Source organism: Trematomus bernacchii, unplaced genomic scaffold (assembly GCF_902827165.1).
Source record: "Trematomus bernacchii unplaced genomic scaffold, fTreBer1.1, whole genome shotgun sequence".
Classification (NCBI taxonomy): domain Eukaryota; kingdom Metazoa; phylum Chordata; class Actinopteri; order Perciformes; family Nototheniidae; genus Trematomus; species Trematomus bernacchii.
In genome coordinates this window covers 363,464-381,929 of record NW_022987727.1, presented here as the reverse complement: position 1 = coordinate 381,929, position 18,466 = coordinate 363,464, and the positions used below count along the sequence as shown (strand labels likewise).

The 18,466-nt window shown below is 42.0% G+C and overlaps 1 protein-coding gene across 1 annotated transcript in view; it reads left to right on the top strand.

The window, feature by feature from the left end:
• Positions 1-328: 328 nt before the first annotated feature.
• The window catches only part of kcnd3 (potassium voltage-gated channel, Shal-related subfamily, member 3), a 103,056-nt gene continuing 84,918 nt past the window's right edge, over positions 329-18,466 (top strand). The window contains 4 exon segments of the mRNA XM_034144542.1: positions 329-541; positions 1,530-1,663; positions 1,665-2,124; positions 2,127-2,707. Of these exon segments, the coding sequence (XP_034000433.1) occupies positions 1,608-1,663; positions 1,665-2,124; positions 2,127-2,707 (1,097 nt within the window). The 5' untranslated portion in view covers positions 329-541; positions 1,530-1,607.

Genomic DNA, 18,466 nt, shown 5'->3' with positions numbered 1-18,466 from the left:
ACTTTCTGCGCATCGCTCTGTTCGAGTTTTTCCCATAAAGCAGATTTGGTCCACAGGTCCGCCCTGCGCGGAGAGCGGGATAGAATCTAGCGAGGGAATAGTAAACCCGAGAAAACAGAGAGAGAGAAGAGAAGAGAGTAGCTATCTCTCTCTCTCTCTGCGAGATCTCTCTCTCTACTATATCTCTCTAGAGACTCATCTCTCGCTTCATAGAGAGAGCTCTCCCTACTCCTCCTCCCATCTCTCTTCCCCACCACTCATCACGCAAAAGGCAAGACGGTCTTTACGGCGGAGTCCTCTCATCAAATCTCCTCTCGCATAATGGAAACTGAATTAAAACATCTGTGGTACGTCCTCTCCGGTACTTTTCCGCTTCACCTCAGCAGTAGCCCAATGTCGCTCTCCTCTTTGCTAAAATAACTTCTTCTTTCCTGGTTATGTTTTCTCCCAGACACGCTTTCAGAAAGACCAAAGCTACGATTTGTTACTAAACTGCTCTGGAACAAGGTCGTTTTTCTTTGGATGGATAATTTTTCAATCGGTGAGTTGTAATCGAAGATAAAGCTGTTGATACCTGCAGCTGTATTAAGTCATCAACCTGTTAGGCAAATCGGTTTTGCTTTTTCCGGGTTGAGGGGTAACGTAAAAGCCAAAATGTCCTCAAGTGTCGTCAAAAACGCTGTGTTAGATTCGGCTCCATGCAACTAATATCCTTCGTGGATCAACTGCTTTCATACATTTAGAGGAAAATCTGTTTTGTAGTTGGAACCAACAGGTTTTTAAATCTCGTGCTGGTATCTCTATCAGGGATACTACAACTTGAAAATGTGCCTCTAATATATATTTTAAGGCAAAAACGACATATACATTAAATTAAATTATACCCATGTAATATTTACCATTTCACACATGCAACACAATGTGCTTTACATCAAGATGAAATATGCAAAATAAAAAAATAAAATGTAATGCATACACTCTTTCCCCTACACAAACTGTACACAACACACATGCTATGAATATAGACAATGTTATGTAGCCTTGCTTGCTTGCTTAGTTTTTTACTACAAGATGCAGTGAGCTTTCATCCTCAGAAAGCTGCTTGCAAACTCTAACATAATAGAGTTTCTTAGATTCTCAGAATCTAAGAAATATAAGCCTGGAAATAGTTATTAGGATGATGATGCTTGGTGGAAAATGCAGTGTGTCCCTGTAATCACAAAGGTTTTTCAGCTTGAATGTGATTTGAATATGCCATTGAATATCGTTTTTGCTGTCTCAGTAGGACTGCCATTAGGATAGTTTAGGATATAAGTTGCATTGTTGTGTGTTCTTCATTGTTACGTCCATTCCCTTTTTTTACCGGTCCTCACTGATCTGTTCTTCAACAACATGTTCCTTTCTCTCACATCTGTAACATTCATTTATCTTTAGTTTTTTTCTAATAGTTTACTACCTCTCTCCTGTGATAATCAAACAGCTCTCCTGTCCTTCTGGCCATACAAACTATCTTGCTCTCTTCCCTTTAGATGGTGAAGGAGCTGAAGTCAAGCTGGTTGTGAAGGTGCTGGACTTGTTCCCCCCCTAAGCCCCAAGCCAGACACAGCATGGCGGCAGGAGTAGCGGCATGGCTCCTTTGCCAGGCGGCAGCGATCGGCTGGATGCTGTTGCAATTTGCCCATGCCAGTCGCACCCGCCGAGAAGAACAGGCGGCAGGATGAGCTCATCATTCTGAATGTCAGTGGACGCCGCTTTGAGACTTGGAAGAACACGCTGGACCGCTATCCAGACACCCTTCTGGGGAGCTCGGAGAAGGAGTTCTTCTACAACGAGGAGACCAAAGAGTACTTCTTCGACCGGGACCCTGATGTGTTTCGCAGCGTGCTCAACTTCTACCGCACAGGCAAGCTCCACTATCCACGCTACGAGTGCATATGCTCCTATGATGAGGAGCTGGCTTTCTTTGGCATCATCTCAGAGATCATCGGTGACTGCTGCTACGAAGAGTACAAGGATAGGAAAAGGGAGAATGCAGAACGTCTCTTGGATGACCAGGAGGACAAGAAGGACGCTAAACTGCCCAACATGACCTTCAGGGAGACCATGTGGAGGGCTTTTGAGAACCCCCACACACCTCTACCATGGCTCTGGTCTTCTACTACGTCACTGGCTTCTTCATTGCTATTTCCGTCATTACCAACGTGGTAGAGACGGTGCCCTGCGGTACGGTGCCCAACCAGAAGGAAGTGCCGTGTGGTGAGCGCTACACTGTGGCCTTTTTCTGCATGGACACGGCCTGCGTCATGATCTTTACCGTGGAGTACCTGATGCGCTTGTTTGCTGCTCCGAGTCGCTACCGCTTCATGAGGTCAGTCATGAGCATCATCGATGTGGTGGCCATCTTGCCCTACTACATTGGCCTGGTGATGACTGACAATGAGGACGTGAGTGGTGCTTTCGTGACTCTCCGTGTTTTCCGCGTGTTCCGCATCTTTAAGTTCTCCCGTCACTCGCAGGGCCTGCGCATCCTGGGCTACACTTTGAAGAGCTGTGCCTCGGAGCTGGGCTTCCTGCTTTTCTCCCTCACTATGGCGATAATTATCTTTGCTACCGTCATGTTCTACGCAGAGAAGGGTTCAAGCTCCAGCAAATTCACCAGCATCCCAGCCTCCTTCTGGTACACCATCGTTACTATGACAACACTCGGGTAAGAGCAAAGCAGACACCTCTTTTATCTTTTGTGTGTGTCTATGAGTGTGTGAGTGTGCACATGTGTATTGCAGTTGGGCCTGTTATGTGTGAGTAAATGTTTGATTCGACTTGAAATCTGTTTCTGACTGTGTGGCCCAAAAACTGAACTGCTTCAAAAGTCAGCGCCACCCTTTGGAAGACATATTTTATAAACTTTTTGCATAATGATAACTGACTACAGAGAAATTGAACTTTTCTGTATTCACTGTTTTTGGAGCTGATGGTAATCTTCTGGGGAAAGAGAGGCCATCAGGATATTTCCTTCTAGTAATGGCTGTGCCAATGCATGCCCTTTACTCATCACTGACAAGAGGGATAGGGAGAAAAGAGAGATTGTAGAGGGAAGTGGAACGTTAAGGGAATCTTATTGAAACAAAAACATTGGATAGACGATGGAGGAATAGCTATTATACTATTACTTTGCTCTCCACCATTTACTTTGGTTAGCAGACATGCTCTCTCATTTCAGGATAAAAAGCCTTCCTTCTCCACCACTCACATTTCATGAGTGACACTAGTTGCTGGCCTTGGAAATGAAGTGGCTCTTGGTGCAAAGGCTTTGATGCAGAATATCGAAATTCTCTACATTTTAATAGTAAAATGAGTGGTTTGCATTTGGGGCAAGGATCAGGGATCATCATTGTGATTTATTGTTAATCTGAAGTTAGGTCTGTTGATATATTTTGGGTTTACAATGTCATTGGTTTGGGAGAGTTTTACAAGAAGAACACGAGGAGCATTTTGATGAATTGATTCCTTTTGATTCCCAACCTGTTTTTCTTCATTTTTATGTCATTTCCACAAATTGTTTTATAGCAGTGAGGGGAACCACACATGCATCATTAGTTTTACACTGCATGCACGCACACATACATACTCCCGGTTCTGTGATGCAGCACTATTAGGCTTAATGGTAATGTGTTTCATGAGCATCCCCTGTTGTGGATGTGTGAGTCAGACTGAGAGGCTGACAAATTGCAGCTTCCTGCTAAATGTCAGACTCACGGAGGCCATAAATGGCTCTGAGCTCATTGCTGTGACACACTTGGCACCCTGTCATTGTGCCCCCCCCCCCCCCCCCCATTCATAACCTGCCCAAAAGATCTGGTGTTGAGCAGGTGTTCATCTATGGATTGATTGTTTGCTATTTAAGGTAAGATAAGCAACTAAATTGTGGAAAATGGCATGGCATTCTCTGCACTGTTGTTCATTTCGAGAACATGCAGCAACTTGCTTTGCTAGCTTTTAATCTCTAAATGTGACCCTAAAACAGTCTCATGTTGCTTTACAGTAGGACTTTGAAAGAGGAGGGTGTGTGTGCATAACATGTATTTGTGTGTGTGTGGGGGGGGGGGGGATGTTGATCTTGGCCTCATCAATAAAACTGGGTCCAGAAGTCGGTGTCAGAGTGACTAATGATGTGGCCCTCTGCATCTGCTGACTAATGTAAACCTGTCTGACATAATGGTCTCTGCTCTATGTTTACGTCATAAACACACACAATCTCAGCATACACACAGAGAAAGTGCTTGTCTTAGTGCATGTTTCAAGACATAAAGCATTGTGTGCATGTTAAAATACATTGTATGTGATTCTTTCTGGACATGGTGTAAGCATGTTTCCGCCAAGGCTTACAGTGATTCCAGATGTGATTTCAGATTTGCAAAGTAATATCTTTGTTTAAAGTTTTCCTGCCCTTTCCTTTTTTAACTTGAATTAAATAACAATCTTGAATGTCTGCTCTGCAGCAATTTATACTCATCTTACTAAAAAAGATGAAAGACAGTTCCCCAGACAATGTTTTCTTGACTTCTTGTCATCATGTCTAGGTGCCTCAGGGTTTAGGGTTACGCTGTTGAGAGTGTGTTTTGCTTTGTTCTCCTTGTGGATTTACTCAAATCATCTGTACTTTAATATTTAATTTACTGCTACCTTGTGAGCCTAAGCTTGAGGTGTTTCTGCTGCACTATGAGAAATTCAATCAGGAGAGACGGTTTTGATGTAAGAAGAATACATATGTATTGCCAGGGATACACAATTAATGTAATGGTGATTTTGGCGATTAGGCCCCGTTGTGCAGGAGTATCATTCGGGAGGGGAGAACCGATCCGATGAAACCCCCCTGGGGTCTAGACACTGGTGGTGGTGAATGGATAGTTGTGTCGGTCTGAAGAGGAGTGGTTTAGCTTGACCCTGTATTCAGAGGGACAGGAGGTGAAAAGGGGTGGAGGAGGGTTGCGTCGAATCACCTGAACTGACAGCTGTCGGAGGGGGAGAGTAGATTTAAAAGGTTTAGCGGAGCGCTATGATAGGCCTGTGGGAATAGAGCAAAGTGATTGGTTAAGCTGGGGAGTGACGCCCCCGATCAGTTATTGAGAGGAGAGAGAGTAATATGGAAATAGTAAATGAAGAGTAAGACGGTCTTCCTGGTTGAACTTACGCTGAGCTTCATTATTGTGCTTCCATTTTCTCTAATGTTCCTGTAAATGTATGTAAGATTTGGTGTTGTTCACATGCAAACACATACTGTATTTCACACAGCAACAAGGGTGCCCTGTCTTTGCCTTATACATGTGGCTTTTTTTAATGTTTTGTTTATTCGACAATAATCCGGACTCAACTAGAATCCATAATCCCTTTTTCAACAACAAAAGACCAGGTGGAAAGCTTTTGGAATTGCAGCTCTTCTTTTTGTGATGGAAGTTGCTTCAATGGCAGGCATGTCAGAAAGGAAGGAAAATGGAGTAAGTGCTAAGAGGAGAGGGAGAAAATTGAGGAAAGTGGACAAGTAGGCTTGTATTTATTGCTTCTATCTTATTCGTTATATTAGCTGCAATACTGAATTGCAGAGGACATGTAAATTAGTTTTGTTACAAACAAGAAGTCTAAAATCTTCAAAGGCAAAGCCTCGAGGCCCTGCTGCTCCTTATGACCAACTGGACACAAAGAGGTTTAACCACCCTTGCAAGATAGCGAGCCACCAACAAACCCTGCCATCCTTGGGGCCCTGTGCTCACTCTATTGCAGAGCTAAAAAGCTTAGCTCAAATCCGGCAAATGAGGGGCAGGGAGGCACACAGTGGTGAGGCTTTAGTTAAATCAGAGACATTAAGGCAAAAGGACCTGTGAGGGATTGTGTTCTCGAGGTTGTTAAACAAATTGATTTTGACCTTTTTTGAGTGATAATAACTTTGTGCGTTTGTCATATTTGGTTGGTTTGTATTATAAACTGCTGTGTGGGAGGAGAGAGAGGGTTTTTGTTTATGTTATGATATGCTGCAACTAAACCTCAGCTTTTCCTTATTTGTCTTTCTAGACTTCATGAGGTCCAGATCTTTATTCACACTGTGAAAGAGACACAGACAAATGAGACAACAGTACTTAATCCCAGTTTAGCACTTAAGTTTGTGATGGTTACTAATAAGACTCTCAATGTTTTGTTCTTATTACCTTTATTCATCATGATCTGTTTAGAGATTATTTGTTTACACTTAGCACTGGGACCGAATTGCTTTAATGGCTTACATTTTAATGATATAATGTACGTCTAAAAAAAAATTCACAGTGGAACCACTAAATGCTGTATGAATGCAATATAGTAATATTCAAGAAGTGTACCATCTTACATATAATATAGTTTGCCTCTACCAATGAATCCTAATTAGTCATATGGAAAAAACATGTGCGTTTTGTCATAACATTATGCTCATTGAAATGCTAATTCTGCACTTTTGATATACTCCTTTACCTGTTTCTTATCCAACTTTTTCACTGACTGCACCATTTGAGAAACTCATTTACTCTATAGATAAATGACAAAGCATCATCTTAATGATGGAAGGAAATAAATTGTCTCTTTTATTTGTCTTTTCAACTATAAATCTTGTAGTTATTTTTGACAGTCTGTAAACAATGCAGTACAGAACAAAATATTGTATACAGTTTAATAGTATAATAATTTGAGCAATAAAAAAACCTCTAGTTCTAGCGCTACATTAAAAAGCACTGCAGTTAACATACCCAAACATGCATCCTGCTGTCTAGTTCATCTCAATTAATTTAAAACACCTTCGCAGACTCATCAGGCTGTTCCAATTGATGAGGGTTGTAGCATTTGGTTGTGTTGTAATCATTAGCATAGCCATGTCTTAGTATGATAAATGCCCCTATCAAAGGCCAGCTTCTTTTCATGACTGCTCCTCTGAGATCAATGCACTGCTCTCTGTCTCCCAGACAACCGCACAAGACCTTTCACGTACACTGACGCTGCCGTGGTGCAGGTAATACTCGTGCATTTGTCTGCTCCTGCTCACTTGTGCCCACAATGTGTTTGTATGTGTAGACATCTGTGTTTCCACCCTCTTTTACAACTCGTTGTCACCAAAATGTATAGAGCATTTATCCTGGAGCCAACAGCTTGTGAGAAACGATGATCAATGCAGATGAACGAATATTGATTTGGGCAGTAGAGAGAAATATGGCTGCCATTGTTAGTGCTACTAATTAGATTGTGTGATGAGGGTATGAGTCAAAGATAGCACCCACATGTGATGTTACTGACCTCTTATCCTGGATTTATGAGAGTGGTTACGGAGATACTGTGTTCATGGTGAATTAAGTCTAGGTCTGTTTGCAATCTTACCTTTTTTAAGGGTCAGGGTAAGCAGTCGGTTGACCTGTAGTCACATTAATTGAAACGTATTTGTAATAATGACCGAGGATGAGGTCATGACACCCATACATTACATTGGAGTGTGAATTATTAATGGCTGTTTTATCGCTACTGTATTTGCCATGTACTGTAGTTCACTTTTCCCATTTGTTTATCATCACATGACTACTAAAACTCTTTGGATTGAAGAAGTTACATTTGTAATACTAAAGTTTTCACATAAGTCTTTAGAGACAGATCTTCACAGATTGCCGTGACTTTGTGCAACAACACCTGTTTAATGAATTGGGCTGTGATTTGAGTTGTATTATTGTGTTTTTTGTCCATGTGGTTATAAGAAAATGGCAAACTGAAGAAATATTTGAGGAGAAACAGAAGGTCATTCATATTTTTAGACTAACCTACCTACCCACCATCTACTCAGACGTCTGCTGTTGCTCAACTGATCATGGGCACTAACTACTCTGCGCCGTGAAAGATGGCCGCATTGTCTTTGGCTCCTCTCCAACTTTGCCCTTTTTCGTATTTTGTTTGTGTTTATTTACTTTTTGCCGTTTGCTTTTAACATGGTTCGCACCAACTCTGCTATACAATATAGCAGAGAGGAACTTCTTCACATCAGAAACTTTGTGGACAATAACCTACCGACAGACAATGGAGATCCGCCATGGCTACCTGTTGCTGTCCTACCTGAGAGACGCAGGAGGAAGACAAAGCGGGGGTCCCGCGCCGGGCTGCTTGTCAGACTGAGGAAACGAGAAAACAGACCCCCTCTTCCGAGTATTCTTCTGGCTAATGTTCAATCAATTGAAAATAAACTAGATTAACTCAGAAGTCGGATTGCTTTTCAACGGGACATTAAGAACTGTAACGTGTTCATTCTCACTGAGACTTGGCTCAACCCCGCTATCCCGGACTCCGCCATTGTTCCTGACGGATTCACTATTTTTCGCCAGGACAGGACAGTTAACTCGGGGAAAAGTAAAGGTGGCGGTGTGTGTGTAATGACTAATAACGACTGGTGCACAGATGTGAGGATTATTTCTTCGGACTGTTCCGCTCATTTAGAGCACCTCATGATCACATGCCGGGCTTTTCACCTGCCGAGAGAATTCACATCTGTTGTGATAACAGCAGTGTATATTCCGTCGCTCGCCGACAACAACACGGCACTCGATCAGCTGTTTGGGATTATCGACAAGACCGAGACTTCACGGCCAGAGACGGCGTTCATTGTGGCCGGGGATTTTAACACCGCTAACATGAAGAAGGTCCTGCCAAAGTACTACACTAACCCTAACCAACACATCAGCTGCCCGACGCGCGGGGGAAACATACTGGACCATGTTTATTCCCCTTTTCGACATGGATATAAGGCTCTCCCTCGCCCTCGGCAAATCAGACTACATCTCACTGCTGCTGCTGCCTGCTTACAGGCAGAAACTTAAACGGGACAGACCGGTGACAAGGACAGTACAGCGATGGAGTGACAAGTCAGATTCAGCTCTGCAGGATTGCTTTGCATCTACGGATTGGAGTGTGTTTGAGGACAATAACATCAACACACACACGGATACGGTCATCTGCTACATTGGGAAATGCATCGATGACGTGGTACCGAAGGTTTCTGTAGGAACATTCCCAAATCAAAAGCCCTGGATAAACAGCGAGGTGCGTACCAAGCTGAAAACGCGCACTATCGCGCATAGAGCTGGAGATTTGGTGGAGTTCAGGAATTCCAGGTATGAACTCCGGAGAGCTATCAGCAGTGCAAAGAGAAGGTGGAATCTGACTTCAAAGGCTGTAACACCCGGAACATGTGGGCGGGACTAAGAACAATGACAGACTACAAAGGAGCAGCGGGGGTTGCTGCGGGAGTGTCTGCGTGCGCATCTCTCCCAGATGAGCTGAACAGTTTTGCTCGCTTCGAGAGCAGCCAGGCTGTGGAGGTACAGAGGGACCAGGAGCTACACTGCCCTTTTGTTTTAAACAGGACAGATGTGTGTAAATCCTTTAAAAGGGTTAACCCACACAAGACTCCTGGACCTGATGGCATCCCTGGCCGTGTTCTCAGGGTGTGTGCAGTTCAGCTGGCAGAGGTGTTCACAGACATCTTCAACAGGTCCCTGCTGCAGTCTGTAGTCCCCACATGTTTGAAACACTCCACCATCGTTCCTTTCCCCAAAAAGACAAAAATCACCAGCCTCAATGACTACCGCCCAGTAGCACTCACCTCCATCATAATGAAGTGCTTTGAGCGGTTAGTCAAATCACTCATCACCTCCTCCCTCCCTGACTCTCTGGACCCCCTGCAGTTTGCCTACAGAGCAAACCGGTCCACAGACGATGCCATAGCCCTCACCATCCACACTGCCCTCTCACACCTGGACCAGAGGAACACATATGTGAGAATGCTGTTCATTGACTACAGTTCAGCCTTCAATACCATTGTGCCCTCCAAGCTGGTCATCAAGCTCAGAGACCTCGGGCTCAACAGCGCCCTCTGTGACTGGATCCTGAACTTCCTGACGGGCAGACCCCAGGCAGTGCGGGTGGGAAACATCACATCCTCCACCCTGATCCTCAACACCGGAGCCCCTCAAGGCTGCATGCTCAGCCCTCTCCTCTACTCCCTGTTCACTCACGACTGCATGGCCACACACAGCTCCAACACCATCGTGAAGTTTGCTGACGACACGACTGTCATCGGCCAGATCACAGACGGCGACGAGACGGCGACGAGACGGCGTACAGAGAGGAGGTCGAAAACCTGACATCTTGGTGCCAGGATAACAACCTCCATCTCAACGTCAGCAAAACAAAGGAGCTGATTGTGGATTACAGGAAGCAGCAGAGAGAGGGACACGCCCTCATCGCCATCAATGGGACTACGGTGGAGAGAGTCAGCAGATCAGGTTCCTCAGTGTCCACATCACTGAGGACCTGACATGGACTCATCACACTAACACCATCACCAAAAAAGCTCGACAGCGACTCTTCTTCCTCCGCAGGCTGAGGAGGTTCAAAATGGATTCCAGGATACTCTGCAACTTCAACAGGTGCACCATAGAGAGTATCCTGACTGGCAGCATGACGGCCTGGTACGGCAGCTGCACCGACCTCAATCGTAAGGCTTTACAGAGGGTGGTGAAAACTGCACAGAACATCACCAGGATGGAGCTGCCATCCATGGAGGACCTTTACTCCCAGCGGCTCAGGAAGAAAGCCCTCAGGAATCAGGATTATAAAAGACCCCCATCACCCCAGCCACAAACTGTTCTGTCTGCTGCCGTCTGGCAGGCGTTACCGCAGCATCCGGACTAAAACCACCAGATTCAGAGACAGTTTCATACCACAGGCAATAAGACTGCTAAACAACATATGTTAAACACCTGAACTGTTGAAACAACATCCATAACATTCATCTGCTACTTAGTAATTATTTATCTATTTATCTAATATATCATTCCAATAACTTGTATATAGACTCTTATTGCACTATTTCACTCTTTTAAACTATTTTTCTTTTGTATTTACTATATTACTATTTACTTGCACTATATTTTTCTGTTTATCTGTGTCATTGTGTTGCACAGTTGGAGAAGCCTGTGACCTAAGAATTTCATCGGCATAACTACACTGTAGCTATGTTCGTATGACAAAAAAAGAACCTTGAACCTAACTATTTTCAGGGTATGTAAAGAAGGGTCTATCTTAAAACATTTGAAAAAAACTGTGATTGATTGAACTCTGACAAAATGCCCCTGTGTATAGTCACAGCACTCCAGTGCAATTCTTAACAAAATGATTTATTTTCTTTCCCTTGTATAGTCTATATTAAATTGAGATACATTTTTAATGACTATAGTAAGAGTTGTTATTATCATGGGTTTTGACCGGATTTACTCATTGGGGTATATATAATGCATGAGATACATTGTATACCTAAAGAACAAAGAGGTCATCATTCTATAACTTGAAAATGTTGCATTACCAACCAATAACAGTCAAAAGTATTCTCTGGAGGTCATGTAAAAATAGAGAGCAGCAGCGTAATGGACAGATAGTCATGGGTCAAAGATTACACTTCTTACAATATTGTCCAGAGGCTTTTTTCTCTGTGGTTTGTATGCGTGCACAGCTTTCTTTTCCACCTTTTTGTTTGTCTTCTTTTCTTCTCTATGCAACATAAATCTGCCAATAAAAGCTGTGCTCCAATAGGCATTTGGCAGGAATCCAGCCAAGTCTGCAAACTGTAAATAACAGTTGGACTGGAAAGGCTTTGTAACCTAATGTTAATATATCAGGACTTGTCATGAATTATGGATGCATGTATTCTCCACACTGACAGTGTGGGTGGAACAGCACATTGCAAAATTACAGAAATCCAAATTCATAATAAATTGTGGACTAAATAAGATCTCTTTACTCTACTCAAAATAAAAGCCAAATTTATGTGAAAATATGTGTATACACACACACATTATTTGTATATTTATATTGTTGTCCCCTCTTTGTCCCCTCTCTCTCTGGTTGTAGTGAAACGTGTGTGAGTGCATTCAAAAGCTTCAGTCATATATACAGTCATCTTTGGCTTACAATGGTTTCTATACATCACTGACCTCTAGCTGAACTAATACAGCAATTCATTGTGATGAAGATATACAATCACATACACATAGAAAACATGTACATAAAAACATCAATGTCAACCTTGACCTCCCAGCTGTTACTCTCCTTCAGTTTGTCTTTCACAACTATACTCTTCATTCTTCCTTTCAGAGTAAAGAGACATGAAGGCGATATTGTGCTCTGTGCTGCTGCCTTCCACCATCCTACTGACCACTATTCCACTTTCTTGTATCTTGGCGGCTCTTGGGATGGCAACTTAGCTCAGGCAGTCTGCTGTGCTCCAGACTTAACATTTGGTGCAGAATTCTTTTGTGGGGGCAATTATATGATAAAGTGCACCTTTCAACACAAGGCAATTCAAAGTGCTTTACAAAAATGAAACACATAAAGAAATAGTGCAGCAGAAACATATTATAAAATGGCATTTAAAAACACTCATTTAAACATGAATAAAAGTTACAGTGCAGTGGTGAGATATGAATATATCAATTAAAAGCAGCGGCAAAAAGAAAAGTCTTCAGCCTGGATTTAAAAGGTACTAAGAGTTGCAGCGAACCTGCAGGTTTTCTTGGTAGTTTGTTTCCAGATATTTGGAGCATAATAACTGAACAGCTGCTACTCCATGTTTAGTTCTGACTCTGGGGACAGAAAGCAGACCAGTCCCAGAAGACCGAGAGATCTGGACGGTTCATCAAATGTTATGTAATGCTAATATTGGTGGGGCAATATAAGATAAATCTTCCATTAGATTACGTGAGTTTACAAGTCATTTGAGTCATACTGTACATTTTTCTGGAAGTGCAGTGAATTTTACATTTTACATTCTGTTCTTGTATCTATTACTACATTGTATATAGACTTCTTGCACTATTTCTTGATATATTTTCAGATTTTCTTTTAATTGTTTTACTGTCTTATATAACATTGTTGTAGGGGCTCGGGCATAAGACATTACGATTTCATGCCATTTCTACACTGTAGCTTCTGTGCATATGACATCTAAAACCTTTGAATCTTGAATCTGAAAGAAGCATAAACAATACAATCATTTCTTTTCTTGTTCTGTTTTTTTTTTTAAAGCCGACACAAATATGTAATAGTTGTTATCACTTACACTTCTAAACAATTGCAAGTGTAACCCACATTTTCTTGAAAAGACAACATTGTGACCTATTGGATAAATACAGATCTGTGTCTAAGATCTGTATTTTTTTTTTTTTTGCAAAATCGCATTGATTTAAGAAAACCATAATGTTCTTCTTTCATCCGTCTACAAAATGTTGATGAATTACACATTAAGACAAAAGGGGCCTGGATGGTACTCGACTTTCATTGCTTTTTTTTCTTTTATTCCTGCTGTCTGTACATTCTACTGACTTTTTTCGTGGGTTGTTACTTAACTAATGTGTTCCCTGTAGCTGTGTGTGTTCATCACTAGGTTCCAGTATTATATTCAATGTGTCTGTGTCCACTGCCGAAGACATATGTTAGGATTTTCATTACATTTATGTTCTGTCACTCAGTGTTACCTGTCTACAAGTAATCTATGTTCCCTCCACATTTACGTTTGATTTCCGCTGCTGAATTGGACTATGTAGGTTTGAGGTCTAAAGGCAGAAACATAGGTAATTTCCTGGTCTGCGGTTTCTAGGTACACAGGAATAACTCACAGTCCCCTCATGCGTCTGCTCATACAGGTGAAAGTAACTTAGGACTGAATTTGTTACAGACTAGGACACTGGGTCCATCATCTGGTGGGCAGTCACTCAAGCAAATGGGCAGTTATCACAATCTAAACTGTATGCTTTTTGAATGCAGACTACACTTCCTCCCTCCCGAGGGGCACATGAATGTTCAAATTCAATGGCAGGCTTCCAAACAGCTGTCAAGATATTTCACTAAAAACCAGAGATGTTATTCTCATCATAGTGGTTGAGGAAACATGAAGTCAAGAGGACTCATTGATGACGATAGTACATAATGTCAATCCATCGCACTGAAATTAAGCGCTGGACCGACAGATAGACTGACATTCTCCTCCACATTTTTGATATTGTCATCAGGTTGAATTGTTGGTCATATTTTTGGTTTTGTAGCAATCTCACAATATTAAAATATGATAATAAAATAATATGTATCACTTCTTAGTTAAAGCTCCTGCATTTTTATTTCTCAGCAGTTGCGAATTTATGAAAGAACCTCAAAAGAAATAAGCATCCATAACCCCTGTATAAAGAATGAATAAGACCACATTACACATGTCAAAAGGAAGGTGCTATCTAGCTGTTACCTGCTGCTTTTGTTTTGTGTTTGAGGTCACATAAGTCAATACTGCAGCCCAGTCTGCCTTGCAAAATCTTCCACTGAAATAACTATTTTCAGCTTTGTTAGATGCTCGCTCAGCCCCCTCCGTGTTGTTGTTGGTATATATTTTACCCTCTTTTCATGCAGAGTTCTGGATGATTGCCCAATTTTTGAAAAAAAAGTGTCCTACATCTTTCAAGCTTTTGCAAAATGCATTTACCTGGCCACCTGTCAGCCAAGGGGAGGGTTTGTTGTTGCCAATGTGACTGTGAAGGGTAATTGACAGGGAGGGTCTTTCAGTGAGGTATTTTAAGCATGTGCTTTGTTTTGCCATCCCTTTTTTTCCTCATTGACGTGCCATGCATGAAAATGCTGCCCTGTCAAAGGACACTTTGTCCTGGCTAACTTCATTGCAACTAACTGAGCAAAAGTGATTGGAGTGATGCTCAAGATGCTGAAGCAAAAAAAAAAAACAGTACGTCAGACTTGTGAACATTTCATTATAAAAACTGTCTCTCTCTTCTTATCTCCTCCCCCCCTCGATGTCTCTCTCACACTGTCACAGCTGATTGCTTTCAGCTATGGTCCTTACTAGACCACTACACTTGTGCCCACTCCTCCAATTCAATTACTAGCAGGCTCTCAGCAAGGAGCCTGAAAATGATTCGGTGATTTTCAGCTTCCAGTGTTTTAAGCAGCATCCGGGATGTGGTTGGACACTTGGTAAAACCAAACCCACCACACCAAACCCAGATCCCCTTCTTATCAGTTCATGCAGCATTCAGACTTTCATTGATGGGGCTTATTTGACTTTTTTCAAAAAGAAGCAATGATAGTGCGGTTAAGGAATGCAGTGTCGGTCTCTTTGTCATTCGTCTGCCACTTAGTCTAGATGGAAATATCTCAATGATTTTAGGATGAAGCCTACTGACCTGTCAAATACTTTGTTAATTACTTTCCTATCAGTCTCAGCTGTTTACTGCCAATAGTACTCATTAGCAAATGTTGGCTTGTAACATAGTAAACTCACATGGTGAACAAGCATGAATTTTCTTTGTGAGAAGGTCAGTTTGTTGACGGGTTTTAGTGCAGAGCATCACTGCGCCTAAGGTGATGCTAGCATGGCTGTAGAGTCTTGGTCGTGTTTAGTCGTGTTTCCTGTTGCAAAGAGACGCTTTTCATTCCTGTAATCATAATTTACCCAGTTCAGTTCCAGCTGGGAACATGGTTGCATAGGAGCCCTCTTGCTCCCATAAGATGTCTCTAGTTTGTCACCTGTCGCTTTGCGAGTATCTCAGGATATGCTTTCGATTAAAGGTGGGGTAGGTAATTTTGGAGAAACCAGCTCGAGATCGCTAGAATTTGAAAATACACAGCCGGAAAAATCTTGCCACTTCCTTACAGAGGCCCCTCCTCCAACTACAACCTACCAAACGCGCACATGACCAATTGAGGGCACGAGATAAGTTTGTGCATCAGATGGAAGGGACAGGCAGGTAGGCCATCACAGTTATTTTTAGCCGGGCCAGTGAGCCTAAAATAATTGGTCGTGCTTTTTACAGTATTTACGGCCTTCCACCAGATTCTACATTTTTTATGTATTTATTAGTCCAAAGCACTTAAGATATTCATTGCTATCGGGATGTTAAGAGCATTCCATGGAATGATAACAAAAGTGGATGAAGTTTAACTTTCCTTTTTGATTAAAAAGATAAATCAACAGTTTTGACAGCAGTTACAAATGCGTAACTCCTTCCTTGGTTTATTTTCACTGTATTGCCTAAGAAAGGCTGTGCTTGTGATTTGATGTTTGAAAAGACAACCACTCCATCCACTTATGTAAGTGTTTGTTGTCGTCTTCTTATTGGAGTTGGCCCTTGATTGAGTTGGCTGAGCAAACACCACAATGTAAACAATTAGGATTAGACACTATTGTGTCCACTGGGCAGAAGCGCTCATTACAGAGTGGATAATGGGGGCTGAAGTGAATATGAATAATAGCTCCATATATGTAGGCCAAGTTATAGAAATAAATCGCCTCTCATTTCCCTGTAGAGAATGTGATAAAACGCTGTTTGAATCACAGCCAAGGTTTTTGAACAGGTAGACGTCATTGTTCCATTTTTTGTGCTCTCACTTTTTCACTGACATACATGCATTTCTCTAACACACACACACTCACTCTCTCTCTGCGTATGCATGTTTCTCAGTCTACTGTATTTATAACTGTGTTCTGTACTGATTACCTAGGGTGACAAAAGCAATTGTTCTGCTACACTAAATCTGTGGGGATTAATGCTTGTCTCTGGAGCTGTTCCATCTGTGTTGTGTGTGTGTGTGTGTGTGTGTGTGTTTGTGTGTTGTGTGTGTGTGTGTGTGGTGTGTGTGTGTGGTGTGTGTGTGTGTGTGTGGGTGTGTGTGTGTGTGTTGTGTGGTGTGTGTGTGTGTGTGTGTGTGTGTGTGTGTGTGGTGTGTGTGTGTGTGTGTGTGTGTGTGTGTGTGGTGTTGTGTGTGTGTGTGTGTGTGTGTGTGTGTGTGTGTGTGTGTGTGTGTGGTGTGTGTGTTGTGGTTACTCTTTAACACACTGACAGGCTTCATTAAGGAGGATCTTTCTGTATTCTTTCATGACATTTGATTTGCTTAGTTAAAAAATAAAAAAACTACTAATTTAACTGTTAAAACATTGTGCCCAGTTCTTCATTATTTATAGTTCTCTACTTTCAAATTCGTGTCAGGGAATGGACATATCATATGACATGTTCGTCCACACAAAGCTAGAATCAACTTTTGTGATCCAGATGTCTTGAGGGATTACTCACGCTGAGGGATTAATCCTGCCATGTGCCATCTGACAGCACCAAGCACTCGGAAGAGCATACAAGTCAAGTCATGGACTAACACCATTAATAGATTTCAGTAAGCCCTTTTTCACTTCGAAGGTTGAATAGTGGCAATATTAATTATATTTCTAAACCCTCTTGTTAGTAACCCGTCTTCTACCCCTGCGCCTTGTTAGGAGCGAGGGCATGGTCCATTGCCGCTCAATATGAAGTCTCCTCAAAGGATTTTCTTCTGCCTCATTTCACACGGGACAATATGCATTATGTTTTAATCTTATTAGCATGGAATTAACACCACATCAATGACCCGCTCAACACAGAGAGTTTATAAATCCATCCAGTTTTCAGTTGATATGCAAAACAGATTTTACACATCTCAAGGCAAAGAAATCATTGAAGCCATCAGTTTACCTTGGGCAGCAAATCATGCTGAACTTACCATAAGGAAACCACTTTAGCTTTTGAAGGGAGATGGTCCATAACCTTGGTATAGTATACATGAGCAATACACTTCAATCTTACACGTGATGGAAGATTGAACAAATGGGCAGCGTGAGCAAATTGATTTTGTTTCTCTGCAGAGCATTGGTGGATAGGACATAACCTCAATGTCCAGATGCAGTGTGGAATAGAGTAGGTCCATCCATTAAATATGGTGCTGTCAAATGGACGTATCGCGGGAAGTTTGAGTGGGAGGAAATGGTGTTGTATAACATTCAGTCTCCATTTAAAAGTTGTATTTATTGGCTTCATTTTTGTTAAATGCTTTATTAAGTCATGGCATAAAATAAATCTGCTGGTTTTTTTGAGAATCTAATATAGAAACTCATCACCGGATTTCTTATTTTAGTATCTTTGAGAACAGAGTTGTTCGTTGTGTAAATATTTAACTTTACTTTATAAGTAAGTAGGTAAGTAATTTTTGCAGGGAAATGCTAATTAGCTCATTTGCATATCTCAACTGCAATCTCTCTTTATTGGCCATCTCTCTTATCTCTTTCATTTCTCTGTTACCCTTAATAAAACATTAAGTCTGATACTCAACCCATTACTCTTTCTGCATCTCATTTCTCTCCACCTGTAAAAAAAAATGCTTTATTATCCAAGTTCAGTTTTGCAATGCCTAGAGTCCACAAGTAAACATTTTTCTCCTCTCGTTCTGTCTCCTTCCCCCCCTCTCCTCTCTCCCCTCTCTCCTCTCGCTCCTCTCCGCTCTCTCTCGCTCCTCCTCGCTCTCAACTCTCTCTCTCTCTGCTCTCTCCTCTCGC